This window comes from Gopherus evgoodei, unplaced genomic scaffold (assembly GCF_007399415.2).
Source record: "Gopherus evgoodei ecotype Sinaloan lineage unplaced genomic scaffold, rGopEvg1_v1.p scaffold_44_arrow_ctg1, whole genome shotgun sequence".
Taxonomy (NCBI): domain Eukaryota; kingdom Metazoa; phylum Chordata; order Testudines; family Testudinidae; genus Gopherus; species Gopherus evgoodei.
In genome coordinates this window covers 1,706,284-1,719,498 of record NW_022060065.1, presented here as the reverse complement: position 1 = coordinate 1,719,498, position 13,215 = coordinate 1,706,284, and the positions used below count along the sequence as shown (strand labels likewise).

Sequence of the window (13,215 nt, the reverse complement as noted above, 5' to 3'; positions counted from 1 at the left end):
GATGAGGCTTCTGGCCTTGCTTATATGTTTGAATACTAGATGGTCAGTTATGTTGGGCTGCTATTAGCTCAGGGCTACTCATGTCTCAGACCAATGTGCGTGGCAAGCCCACAATAAAACAACTCAACTGATGACAGTGCTGTAAACACAAAGTGCATTACACCTGGGAAACGGGCAACAAATAAAAATATTAAACTAACAATGTATTCTACCTGACTTTTTACTCTTATCATACAGGTAATCTCAGAACAGTCTTGAAGATGAATCTTTTGAGGCGTTCTGGAGAGATCTGTTGCATTCCAAATATACAGGTCACTACTTCCTGAACATGACGTCCATACTTGGTCCCCCTAAAGCACAGAAAGAATATGACCCATCTTACCAGTGTACTCACAAACATATCCTAAGAAATAATTGTACAGCACTGTTTATAAAGCAGAGGCTTCCTATTAGACAAATTACACTGGTCTACAATTTTTGAGAAGTCGTCTGCTTCAGAGATAAAATGTGATATTTATTATGTATTCTGATGTGCTGAATTCAAATATGACAATTAAAACAACTGATTGGCTACTGTTTCTAAGATATTTAAGTTTTTACATTTTATGTCTATGTATATTGTGTAGATAGTAGAGTTTTAATCATAAATTGTAAACCTAGGTCTTTTCATGCGTTTATGGTTGCTTTACATGATAATATTTCACCTGTCCTGTTTATGTAACACTTTAAAAATCAGCAAAAGGGTTATATAAATAAAATTTATTATGAAACAAAAGGCAAAAAACTATTCTGTACATAGTTTAGTCCTATTCAGTGTCTACTCGGCACTTCTTGGCGTGTCTCTTGTATTCATTAAATGGAGCATCTCTTGTCACTGTCCAGCAATAGTCTGCAAGCATTGATGGGCTCCATTTGCCCTGACAGCCTGCCAGGAGATTCCACTGCTGTAGTCTGGAGCCCAACAGCTCTGCCTTACTCTTGGGTAGTTCCAAATCCCTGATAAGGTCATTCAGTTCACCTTGGGTTATGAGGTGTGGTTCAGAGGAGGAGGATGGGAGAAAATGTGGGTCCTGTGACATTGATGGTTCAGGACCAGAAGTTTCATCCTCTTCCTCTTCCTCATCTGACTCAAGTGAGAATGATTCTGGTGCATCAAGAACCGGCAATCCTTCTCAGTGGGGTACTGGACATATAGCTGATGAAATGTTTGGATAATGCACAGTCCACTTTTTCTTCTTTCCCAACTGGAGGCACCATGCAGAGGTAACAATTGCTGGTATTATCTATTGGCTCTCTCCAAATCATTGGCACTGCAAAAGGCATAGATTTCCTTTTCCTCTTCAACCACTGGCAAAGATTTGTTGCACAAGTGTTGCAGCATATGTGTGGGGCCCACCTCTTGTCCTGATCTCCAATTTTGCAGCCAAAATAAAGGTAATAGGCTCTCTTAACCATAGCGATTATACTGTGCTTTTGTGATGCAAAAGTCACTTCACCACAAACATAGCAGAAGTTATCTGCACTGTTCACACAAGTACGAGGCATCTCTGCTCACTTTGGCTAAACAGAAATGTGTCCCTTTGCAAAATCAAACACTGACAAATAAGAGAGCACAACACTATGATTTCTAGAGCTGATATAGGGCAATTTGTTCAGCAGAGTGATGTAAGCTTCGTTATGATTGCATCATCCATGACTTCTAGGAATAACATGATGCAATTCATATCATGCATGACGCAATACCAGCTTCAGATTGCATCATTTTTTTTTTGCCTAAAAAGCAAGTACTGTCCAAATCCAGTCATAGATTTATTCATAGATTCAGTCAAAGATGTATTTTAGTCATTTCTGGTTTAAATTGAGATCCCTTCCCTTTATAACTCACTTATCCTCCGCCATTCCCAAGTCAAAGGTCGTATATACTGACCCAACAGCATATCTTGAAAACTAGAGCCAATCAACAATTTTAAGCATCATTTTCGTTCTCAGTGACCCAGAATTACTATTGTTGGACTACATTTATTTCAGAAGCATTTTGGCTGTAAAGCAGTGTTACAAGCCTAAAATTTAATACCTCAGGAAACAGCTGGAAACAGAGAAAATGCAAACAAACATCCTTCGGATTCTCTTCAATCTTCACTTCTTGCCGAGGAGACCCATTAGTTGTCACTACGAGTATACCACTTCCTGTACCTTCAATAGTAAAAAGATGAGGTTAGTCGTCAAAGTATTGACTTATTTCCCGACAAAACCTTGGAAAGCTAGGCAGGAGTAAATGTGTACATGCAGAACTGTAGGGTCACCAGTAGTATCTTTCCTAAAACACACAATGACAACTATACATGGTACTCTCTATTCCCAATGGACTTCTCACCGTGTGCATTCTTATGTCTATTCTGCAATTACAAGCATGCCTGTTGGTACTCTAGATGCTAATAGAAGAGGAAAAGAGAACTTGCTTAAATTTTCGTATCACTATTTGGTTCTCAGTGTGCACAAGTATTTGCTGCTATAGACCTAGGACAGAGATTTTCTGTCCTACAGAAGTCGTAGGGTGGATTTCTGGCCCCAATGAAAATAATGGGAGTGTTACCACTGACTGCACATCAGGCCAGGATTTTACTCAGAGTCTTTAGCAGCTTTTGTGTCACTCAACGTGCATACTTGATACACAGTGGATCCTAGGTCTATGGTAGCATTGAGAATTAAGGCAATGTTGGGTGGATAAGCCTTAGGTTTCTTGAACCAACCTGTACTTGGAAAAGATGCCTTATTGAGGACCTTTTACTCTGGCACTGAAGCCTTAGCATATCCTACTCAGCTCCTACAAACAGGATGGCAGAACACTTGGAAGTAGTTAAAGGTGACTGCCGAGACTATCAAGCTGTGCCATAATAGGTGGCTCAAACACAGACCCACAACTTCGGATACTATTACCACTAGATCCCACAGACTTAAAATAATTTCTCTTTTAAGGGTTCCCATGCCAATTTACAGGTATCTTCAGGTGAGACCAGACAAAGCGTGATGCGCCTACATGTCATATCCTGCAGTGAATGCAACATCCCTGAACAAATGTTCAATCCAGATGAGACATGGCCATCCAGAGGCAACTCCCATCCTCCCATGCAATAACCGTAACCCAGCAATTTTATCCTAGGTGAGACTTCTTGCTATCACAAGAGGGTATGTGTAAGACGCTGATCAGGCAAAATGCTTAATTTAAAGCACAATAATAGTCCCAACAAACTCAATAGGACTACTCTGTACTATTTAAACAGCCTGAACGGAGATGGGTGGATGAAGAGAACTGGTTAGATCATACAAAAATAAAAGTGGCTGTTCTTTACATTAAAGTAACATAACGTGCATAAACTTCTTAAAAAATTCCAATATCTGAGCCATGAAGAACTTACAGCACCAAAGACGGTTGTCATGGAGTTTTACAGAAAAAAGATCTTTGCAGGGCAGTTGAAGTCTACGGTTTACTTTCAAAGTGTTAATGTTCCAAGCAATCACTGTCCCATCTAAACTGCATGAATAGGCTTCGCTGTTGATATAAAAACAAGCAAAATTAAAAATGTCATGGTGTACAATCAAATCCAGAACGGAGAGCTCATATAAGGAAGAGAATGTTGTTATAGGTCTCCTACCACAACAAACATTAATGCCAAGTCAAAGCAGAGATCTTTATTTCCAAGAGTAGTAGAAATATTATATTAAAATACATCAATGAGCCACAGCGGAGCGTGCATTAAAGTCTACAGGACAGTAGCACAGGAGTAGTCCCCAAGCGCCAGTGCAGTATGCTGGAAGGGAATCACAGCAGGTGGCAGGGAGAGGGTGGCTTTGGCAGCAGAAGTTAGGTTTGGCATGTGCATTTCTGCATTGTCAATTTTAAAAAGAATCATACAACGTATTTTAACTTATTTTTCTTGTTCCGTTCACTTTTGTATAAAGAAAAATAAATCCAGAACTGGGTTGTAAAAGTATGATGAATCTATTGTGCGGACAAAGCAAAAATGGAATGATCTTTAAGAAGCTTCAGTGTGCAATTTATCACTGGTTGCCTGCAACTCCCCTTTGGTCTCACCTCTATCTCAGGAAAGCAGAACTATTTTGGAAATAAGATGTCATTGTGAAATTGATCACATCAGCTACATTGGGCTACCTATATAGAAGGTTAAATATAGTATCTTGCAGCTGACTGTTTTATATGGACCCTTACATATAATTGCATGATTTCTCTTAAGGTTCAATGTAGTCTAGATGTTGATTAGCTATTAGAGGAAATAAACACATTATCTTGTTTAAAATTCTCTCTAATATTAGACATTTGTCCAGCTTCAGACGCTCCAGTACCAAGAATGCCTCCCACGTTAGCTGGTATGTATATTGAAAAAAATGGAACTTTTGTAATCAAATTTACCTGGATACACTGTACCTGTTCTCTACAATGATGTCCGTAATATGAGCGCGGTGGTCATTTAGTTGCTTATTGCAAGACATACTATGGGTGTTGATAATGTAAATAATAGCGTCTTGAGAACCGATCCATACTTGGCTCTGCTCTACCATTACCATACAAGTCTAGAGGGGGAAAAAAGCGTAAGATTTCTTTTAAAAATTCAGTTCAGAAGGCTATCACTCTTGAAAGAAGTACACAAACATGTTATATCAGTGGTTCTCAACTTTTCCAGACTACTGTACCCCTTTCAAGAGTGATTTGTCTTGCATATCCCCAAATTTCACCTCACTTAAAAACTACCTGCTTACAAAATCAGACATAAAAATACAGAAGTGTCACAGCACATTATTACTGAAAAATAAATGAATTGGAATATAAATATTGTACTTACATTTCAGTGTATAGTACATAGAGCAGTATAAACAAATCATGATCCGTATGAAATTTTAGTTTGTACCAACTTTTCTAGTGCTTTTTATGTAGCCTGTTGTAAAACTAGGCAAATAACTAGATGAGTTGATGTACCCCCAGAAGACCTTTGAGTATCCCCAAAGGTACACGTACCCCTGGTTGAGAGCCACTGTGCTATACAAAGAGAGCTTTTCTAGTGGCCAAAGTCAGAGCAAGAATCAAAATTCCTCAGTTCTTTCTTGGCTCTGTCACTACAAGGCTGTATGACTGAAGATAAGTGATGTCATTGCTATGGCTCAGTTTATCCTTCAAAGAAGTAGGCTTAATAATACTTACTGATACCTATCTCAAAGAAGTGTTTTGGGGCTTAAAATATAATGTAAAACTCTGAGGTCTTCAGATGAAAAACACTACAGAACTTCAAGGTATTACACATTTCTTTCCTACATAAGAGATGCTCTTCCATTTGTATTAAATATATTTCTCTCTTCAATTAGAAGAAGTGAAACATTCATTTAATTTTTGAACTAGAAATAGCAGCAGCAGTATTTTAAACACAGGATGTTCTGAAATAATATACTTCTTATTTCCCACATTAATACCTACCTCATCTCTCAAAACATCTCAGCCATCCACAACCTCTTAATAACTCACTCCCTCCAGCTCCTGCATCCCTTCATCAAACACTGCCTATGCAGCTGTCCTTTCTGAGGGAGGTCTCTCCTCTTTTTACACACACCATCCTTGGTCAGACTGTGGTGTGGTGTGCTTCTCCATTCTTGCTGGTTTCAGCCCCACTCACCTCCCCCTTCCCAGGCTTTCCTTCACAGTACTGCATCTGCACCTTCTCTGCCTGCTTCACGCTGCTGTCATTTACCATCCACCCAACTCCTCGCATCATCCTTCCTTTCGATTCAGTCTCCTGACACTCTCTTCCTCTCCTTGCTACCTCCCACTCATCCTTCATGACTTCAAATGTCATGCTGATGACTCACATGACCTCTTAGCTGTACCTCACCTCTTCCTTTGATCAGTAGTTCTGGATCAACTCTCCCAGTCACAAGGGCTGTTCGCTTGACTTGGTCTTCACCAAGCAATGCTCTCTCTAGTCTCTCTATTGATGAGTTCCCCCTCTCAGACCATCGCCTGGTTTCTTTCCACATTGCCCATCAGCTCCACAGGCAGCCTCTCTGTGTCTTCCAGCCCAGCAGCATTGATGACTTCTTGTCTGCTCTCAGCCCTCTTCCTTTAGTTCCACTGATAGTTATTGACTCCCTCCAAACTTCACCTCTTTTGCCCTTCTCCCATCTCCCAATCCACCAATACCTCAGCCCTGCATTATCCTCCACATCTGCTTCCGCTGCTCCTGGTCTCGCACTGCGGAGTGTCTCTGATGGAAATCCAATGACCTGGCTGCCTTCCTCAACTCTACATTTGTTCTCTCCTCCTTCACTTCTCCCATCTTACTACTTCAGTGGTTTTCAACATTTTTTCATCTGAAGACCCCTACAAATTTTGAATAGAGGTACAGACTCCTTTGGAAGTCTTAGGCATAGTCCGCGGCCCCCCAAAGGTCTGCGAATGATGGGCTGAAAACCACTGTTCTAGTTAAACAGCTCTACTTCTACAACTTACCTGAGTACCATGCCTGCAATCTCAGCTATCTTTTTGCCATGTTTGACTCACTCATCAAACCCACTTCACCTCTTGCCTCCACTTCTCTCTATGCACAGGATTTCTCTAATTTTTTCCAAGAGAAACCTGACAAAATGATTGTCCCCCTATCCTTGACTTACCTTTCCTCTCCCTCAGTGGTTTGAGCATTGGCCTGCTAAACCCAGGGTTGTGAGTTCAATCCTTGATGGAGCCATTTAGGGAACTGGGGTAAAAATCTGTCTGGGGAATGGTCCTGCTTTAGGCATAGAGTTGGACTAGATGACCTCCTGAGGTCCCTTCCAACCCTGATAGTCTATGATTCTATGATTCTCCTCCCCACCCCTTTCTCAATCACTGCAAACAGCCCCTCACTACCTCCCGCCAACCTGCCTGTCACACAGGCTCGCAGCCAGGGTGTCTTCTTCAGCTCTGACTTCTTTCTAGGTCCTCACACCCAGGCTATGTTTAAATCCTGACATCTCCTTCTGCATAACATCTGTAAGACACAGCCTTTCCTAACCATGCACACAGCTAAAACTCTCATCCAGCGGCTCTCAATCTCTCACATCTATATTACTTCAACTTCCTTCTCTCTGGACTTAACAATGCAATCTTGCCCCACTCAGACCCATTCACAATACTGCTGTGACGATCATTCTCCTAGCTTGTCGCTTTGACCATGTTATCCCTCTTACTGTTTCCTCCACTGGCTCCCTCTTCTCTATCACCTTATACATAAGCTGTTTGTCTTCTCTTTCAAGCCCCTTCCCAGCCTATTCCCACCCATCACCTCTCATTCACTATCATAGAATCATAGAGCATCAGGGTTGGAAGGGACCTCAGGAGGTTAATTCCCAACTTCCAGTCAGCCCACACTACCAGCCTCCATCATCCACTTTTTAAATATCCAAACAAACATATTTGTGCTTTTGCTCGCGCTGCCCTTCACTTGAGAGAAGCTCCTTCTAAGCCTCCACAAAGCTGCCTCATTATCCACCTCCAAAACCCTCCTTAAAGGTCTCCTTTGCCACAATGCCTTTAACTGGTAGGCTGCTGGTGTGCTAAGACTACTGCCTATCATGCTGACCTATATTTTCCCATTGTTTCCTTGTACTCTCCCCATCTGTCTGTATCTACCTGTTGTAGCTTGTTTTATACTTTGATTGTAAGCTCTCTGGGGCAGACACTACCTTTTTGCTCTATATTTGTACAATGTCTGGCACAGTAGGGTCCCTGATACACAACCAAGGCTCCTAAGCACTATAGTAATACAAATAATTATTAACACAACAAAACAACAACAAACAACAACAACAAGGCTAGTCTCACTCACCAGCTTAGAGCTGCCCACTTTAAAACAGTGTTGCTGAATAGTCCAGGTAGATGCATCAAACACAATTACCCTCCCCTCACTTAAAGCACACCATAACTTTGGACGGGCATCTTCAATTCTATCTCCTGCATCGAGGTGCCCTATTATTGGGAGGGGGGTGGGGGGGAAGAGAAAAACAGCACTCTTAGCTACATTTGGAGACATTATTAAGCAGTATATCTTCCTGGTGATATCAGTGCCCCAGAACCTACATTAGGTAGCTACTGAGTTGCAAGCACCTCATATCATGCTGATTATAATCATCTCACTGTACCTTGTGCTCCTCCATGTCTGTTTATTGAGTCCACCTGTTTTGCACCTCAGACTTGCAAGCTCTTCAGAGCATGGATCATCTTTTTGCTGTATATCTGTAACATGCCTAGCATGCTAGAGCCCTGATCCCTGACTGGGGCATCTGGGTGCTACTGCAATATACTTAACAGATAATACTCTGGCCAGTTATTTAGTTTTGGGTAAAACGTAAGTTGTTATGTTTTGACCTACAAACTTCTAAAAGGCCTGGGAGCCACCTACTTGCAAAAATGCTTCTTTCCTTGCATTAGACTGCTACATCTGCAGGCAAAAGCAGCTCCAGTTGGAACCCCCTCAGTATAAAACAGAGGGTGCCCTTAATTTTGGAATTTATTCTCCCTTCTGGTTTCAAATAGCCTGAGTTTGCTGACTCATGACAAGCTGCAAGGCCCATTAACGAAACTGTAGGGCCTGTGCGCTTCACAAAGGCTAGGATTTGTGGAAAAAGTGGAGTATAACCTGGGTATGAAATCATCTTTGAGTTTTTTTTCTGGATTTCTTTAATAAAGAATGAGAAGGTGCTGATTTAGTCTTTTAGGATGACTGTACTTTTAAATTTATGGCAACTGTATTTAGAGGTGGAGGGATAGGTACTTTTTAATTATATGCTGAGCTGCTTGCACCACCTATTATCAAGGTTGCTTTACCCTTCCTATTACAAGTCACTCTTTCAGTTGCTCATAACTTTGCCAAAGTGTTTGGGCTGAAATTTGCCATGCTGGGTGCCTGCCTCAGGCTGAATATTTCTGAAAAATTTCAGCCAAAATGGTACAGCCATTTCCAAGAATGAGGTTAAGGAAAAAAATCTGTTTTATCCATGTTTAAAAATTCTGGTGACCTTTTCTTTGAAAAGCTCTGTCTCCATGCTTTGGAGCAGTAACTTGAAATTTGGCAAGGGGTGGCCTTTCAGTCTAGGATGTGCCTTTTGCGTCCCATGAAAATTCATCCAAATTTGGCCAAGTTATAAAATATGCTCAGTGAGACTTAAACTTTTAACAGTTAACTTCCATGAATATGCGGTCCTGCCTGGCTGAGCAGGACTCTTCCTGCAATTACAGCTGTAGGCAGTGTTGGGTCTCAGCACCAGAACTAAGAAAAGAAGACAGGCGCTCCTGCATTTCGACTGACCCCTCTGCTGGGGCCAAGAACCCTACAGGAAGAAGATGCCTGATCTGAATACAGAAAGGACAAGAGGCAGACCTGTAGGGAGAGGTAAACTGTAACTGGGAGTGGAGGGGGACAATGGGATTACAGTGGGGTGCCCAAGCCTGGAACTATGAGCCAGAGGGTGGGGAGAAAGGCTGAAGTTACGTGACTAAGGGTGTCTGAATAGTAATGCAAACCAAAGTGCTGCAATGTAACTCCCTGTGTGGATGCAAACTAAAAGGCGCTTAGTTCATGTTAACACTGTCCTCTTCAAACAGGAATATGTTAACATGAACTAGGAAACTGAGTTTACACCCATATGAACCATACAGGAGTTACAGCACAGCACTTTGGTTTGCACTGTTATGCACACTGTGGGGAAGGGCAAACAAGCCCTGAGATTGGATGAGGAGCTGAGGGAGTTTGGGACTGGCTGTGCAAAGAGACTGGGAGAGCGAGCCAGATGGGAGGTGGGTGTGGGATACTGAGATTGGATTAGGACCCCAGGGAGGGAGGCCACTGGGGGCCACAGTGGGGAAGAGAGAGAAATTGGAAGAGAAGCTGGAAAAAGGTAACTGGGACTGAGGGAAGGAGGAAGAGGAAATTTGATTAGAAGCTTGAGGAGTTGAGACCGGGACTGTCTACATGAGAAGAATGGGACTGGGACAAGATGCCAGGGGGAGAGGAGAGGAGTGGGACAATCTGGAGGAGACATGGCAGAAGGGTTCATACTTCAGAAAAGTCTGGGCCCTTGAACACACTTCCCTGCTCCAGAGACAGGATTGGAACCCAAGATTCCCGAGTCTTACCATGCCTCTGCTGTCAGCCAATATTTGTGAAATCCACTGGCCAAATGTTGCTCATCCCCCACTAGTGCTGGTCCATATGTAGAATGACAACATACTACTGCTATCAGTTACTCTATTAGCTCAAGTGGCAGAAATTTGGGTGGTGGAGCTAAAGGTCCCAACCCTGCTGATGACTCATGCAGGTGTTAATATGATGCCATATGATGGAATTTAATTTTTTTTTCCTGTTTGTTTTAAAAAAAAAAGCTAGAAAATTATGTATAAAAAAAACCTACATTAAAATGTTACTAAGGTTACAACATTAAGCACTCAGCAGTTAGTACATGCCAGAATTAAGGTTGCCAGTTGCTGTCCCACTTGTGCATAATGATACTCTTTAATTATAAGATCAGATACTACTTTTCCCCCCCACAAGACTCTTGCCTCCTTCAATGCACAAACAGACCTGATCTGGGGATGAACGAGGTTTATATAGTGAAGGTTTATATAGTTGTCTATAGAACTTTTGTTGCAGAAGTTGGAAAGTGTGTAGTGAACAAGGCAGGGGACTGCAGGAAGAGAATGGATGGCCTCATGTTTAAAGCAGTTGAATAGTGCACTGGAGTATGGGTTTCTATCCCTGCCTCAGCCACAGAGTTGTGTGTGATGCTAGTCAAGTCATTTAAACCAAACTTTCCATTAGTGGTCACGAACTGTGTGTTACTCATTTTCTGCAGGCCTGACTTGAGACACTGAGATCTGATGGGATATTAATTGGTGTCCACTTCATTCCATCAAATCATACCACATGTACACATCTGTCTATAATGCATAGGGGAAAAATCTGCATGATCATGGGAACTTCAATTTGAGTAACATATACTGGAAGTCTCATGCTGCCAGTACTAAAATATCATGGGAATTTCTACATATTATAGGTGACCATTTCCTAACTCAAAAAGTGTGCCAACGCAGAGGAATTCTATATTAGACTTGTCATGGCAGATAAATAGGAACTAAATACAGAACTAAAAAAAAAAAAAAAAAATCAATAGTAGTGTAGGTAAATGATCATGACTTGATCACATTTATAATGTGCAAACAGAATAAAACCCAGATCAATAATATATGTATTTGGTGCTTTAACAGGACCAATTTCACAAAACTGAAAACAATTATGAGCCAAATCAGTTGAGAGAAAGAATTTAAATCAGAAAAAATTATGAATGATATTGCGGCAAATGGCTGATGCTAATGTGTTGGGTCCCAGGCTTTTTCTTAATGTGGTGGGCCAGGGTGCCACCTGTTACCCCTATTCTTGGGCGTTGTGGGCTCCGCTCATGCCCCAGTGTGGGAGGAAGAGACTCAGTCTGCCTCCTACTCCGGGTCCCAGCCCCTTCAGCTTTGCGGGCTGCTTACCCTCTTTCTCCTTGGTTAGCGTTTCCCTCGGTCCCCTGTGCTGGTACCCTTCCCCTGGTACTGTGGTCTTCTGGTTTACAGCAGTACTCCAACTCTAGTCAACTCTCCTTCCCCTCCTCTCTGTCTGACTGAAGCAGGGAGGTTTCATTAGGTCTCTGGCAGGGCCTTAATTGGCCCCAGGTGCTCCAATTAACCTGTAGTAACCTTTCCCCAGTCCACAGTGTATAAGGCTTTGATCATCCTGGGGCTTATATACCTCCCATCTACCACTCTCCTGCCATCTACAACACCAGGGAGAGGATGTTGGGGGGGCAGGGAGGGTCTGCAACTGTGGGCCCGGTTTTCGTTATTTCATCTATTCACATATCTGGGCAGCATTCCTTTAGGCAGTGTCCGCTGGCTCCTTGGATGCTTTTGAGGAGCAGTGGATGCTGCCCGAGGTTCTCTGCTCAATGTCCCCTTCTGGTTCCCTAGTTGACTCCTACACCTGTCCTTTTTTCCCCCTTCATTGTCCCATGACTTTAGTTGAGGTCTGGGTTCAGTAGCTCCTCTGCAGGCTGGGGGATGGGCCTTTAGCTGTGGGCAGGCTTCCGCCTGCCTGCTTCCCAGTACCCAATAGGACCACTCTCCTGCCATCTACAATGCCAGGGAGAGGATGTTGGCTGAGGGGGTTCTTTGAGACAGTGGGGCCTATTTCCAGTCCTCTCTCCATTCACACACCCAGGCAGAGTATCTCTGGGTGGCATCTGCTGGCTCCCTTGACACCTTTGAAGAGCAGTGTGCACTGTTTGGGGTTCTCTGCTTGGTGTCCCCTTTGGATTCTCTTCATTTGACCCTTTGACATTCACATCTGCCCGTTACATTTTTGGTTGTCCCTCATAATTATTTTAGTTCCTGGACCTTGTGGATCCTCCCCTAAGGCTCGGGGAGAGTCTTTTAGGGATGGGCAGGCACACCCAGAACCCAAGAGCACACCACTTTGCTGCTGCTCTCTGGCCCTGCTGTCTCACAATATATGGGAATTGTTTAAGAACACTTTCCTAGATACCCAAAAAGCCACAATCCCACCACTGAGGAATGCATCCGACAAAGTGGGTATTCACCCACCAAAGCTCATGCTCCAATATGTCTGTTAGTCTATAAGGTGCCACAGAACTCTTTGCCGCTTTTACAATTGAGGAAGAAGGTCTTCCTGGTTTAAAACAAGAAGAAAAAAAAAAGACTTGGCTTTGAGGAGAAGTGAAACCCTCTATTAAAAAATGCTCTCTCTACAGGTCCAGAGTTTTAAAGAGCTAGCTGAGAAGCTTGCTAAACTGTTAACATTGATTTTAAATGTCTTGGAACACTGGGGAAATTCCAGAAGACTGGAAAAAAGCAAATGCCAATATTTAGAAAGGGTTAAACAGGATGACCTGGAATCAGTACAAGTTTGTCAGTGTGCCATGCAAGATAATGGAGCAGCCAATACAGGACTCAGTTAATATAGAATTAAAAGAGAGTACTATAAATAATGCCAATCAACCTGGGTTTATGGAAAATAGATCCTGTCAAATTAACTTGATATCTATGTTTAAAAAAATAAGATTACAGTTTTGGTTGATACAAATAATAGTGGTGATGTACTAGATTTAGATTTCTGTAGG

The 13,215-nt window shown here is 42.4% G+C and overlaps 1 protein-coding gene across 3 annotated transcripts in view; it reads right to left on the bottom strand.

The window, feature by feature from the left end:
* Nucleotides 1-13,215, bottom strand: part of DENND3 (DENN domain containing 3) — an 83,315-nt gene that overhangs the window by 3,663 nt on the left and 66,437 nt on the right. For 2 of the 3 annotated variants that reach the window (XM_030546379.1, XM_030546382.1), the window contains 5 exons: nucleotides 7,869-8,008; nucleotides 4,430-4,590; nucleotides 3,417-3,550; nucleotides 2,075-2,193; nucleotides 213-350 (listed from right to left, as the gene is read on the bottom strand). In XM_030546379.1, the coding sequence (XP_030402239.1) occupies nucleotides 213-350; nucleotides 2,075-2,193; nucleotides 3,417-3,550; nucleotides 4,430-4,590; nucleotides 7,869-8,008 (692 nt within the window). The remainder of the gene's footprint in view (nucleotides 1-212; nucleotides 351-2,074; nucleotides 2,194-3,416; nucleotides 3,551-4,429; nucleotides 4,591-7,868; nucleotides 8,009-13,215) is intronic. The other variant, XM_030546381.1, reaches the window with a different exon arrangement.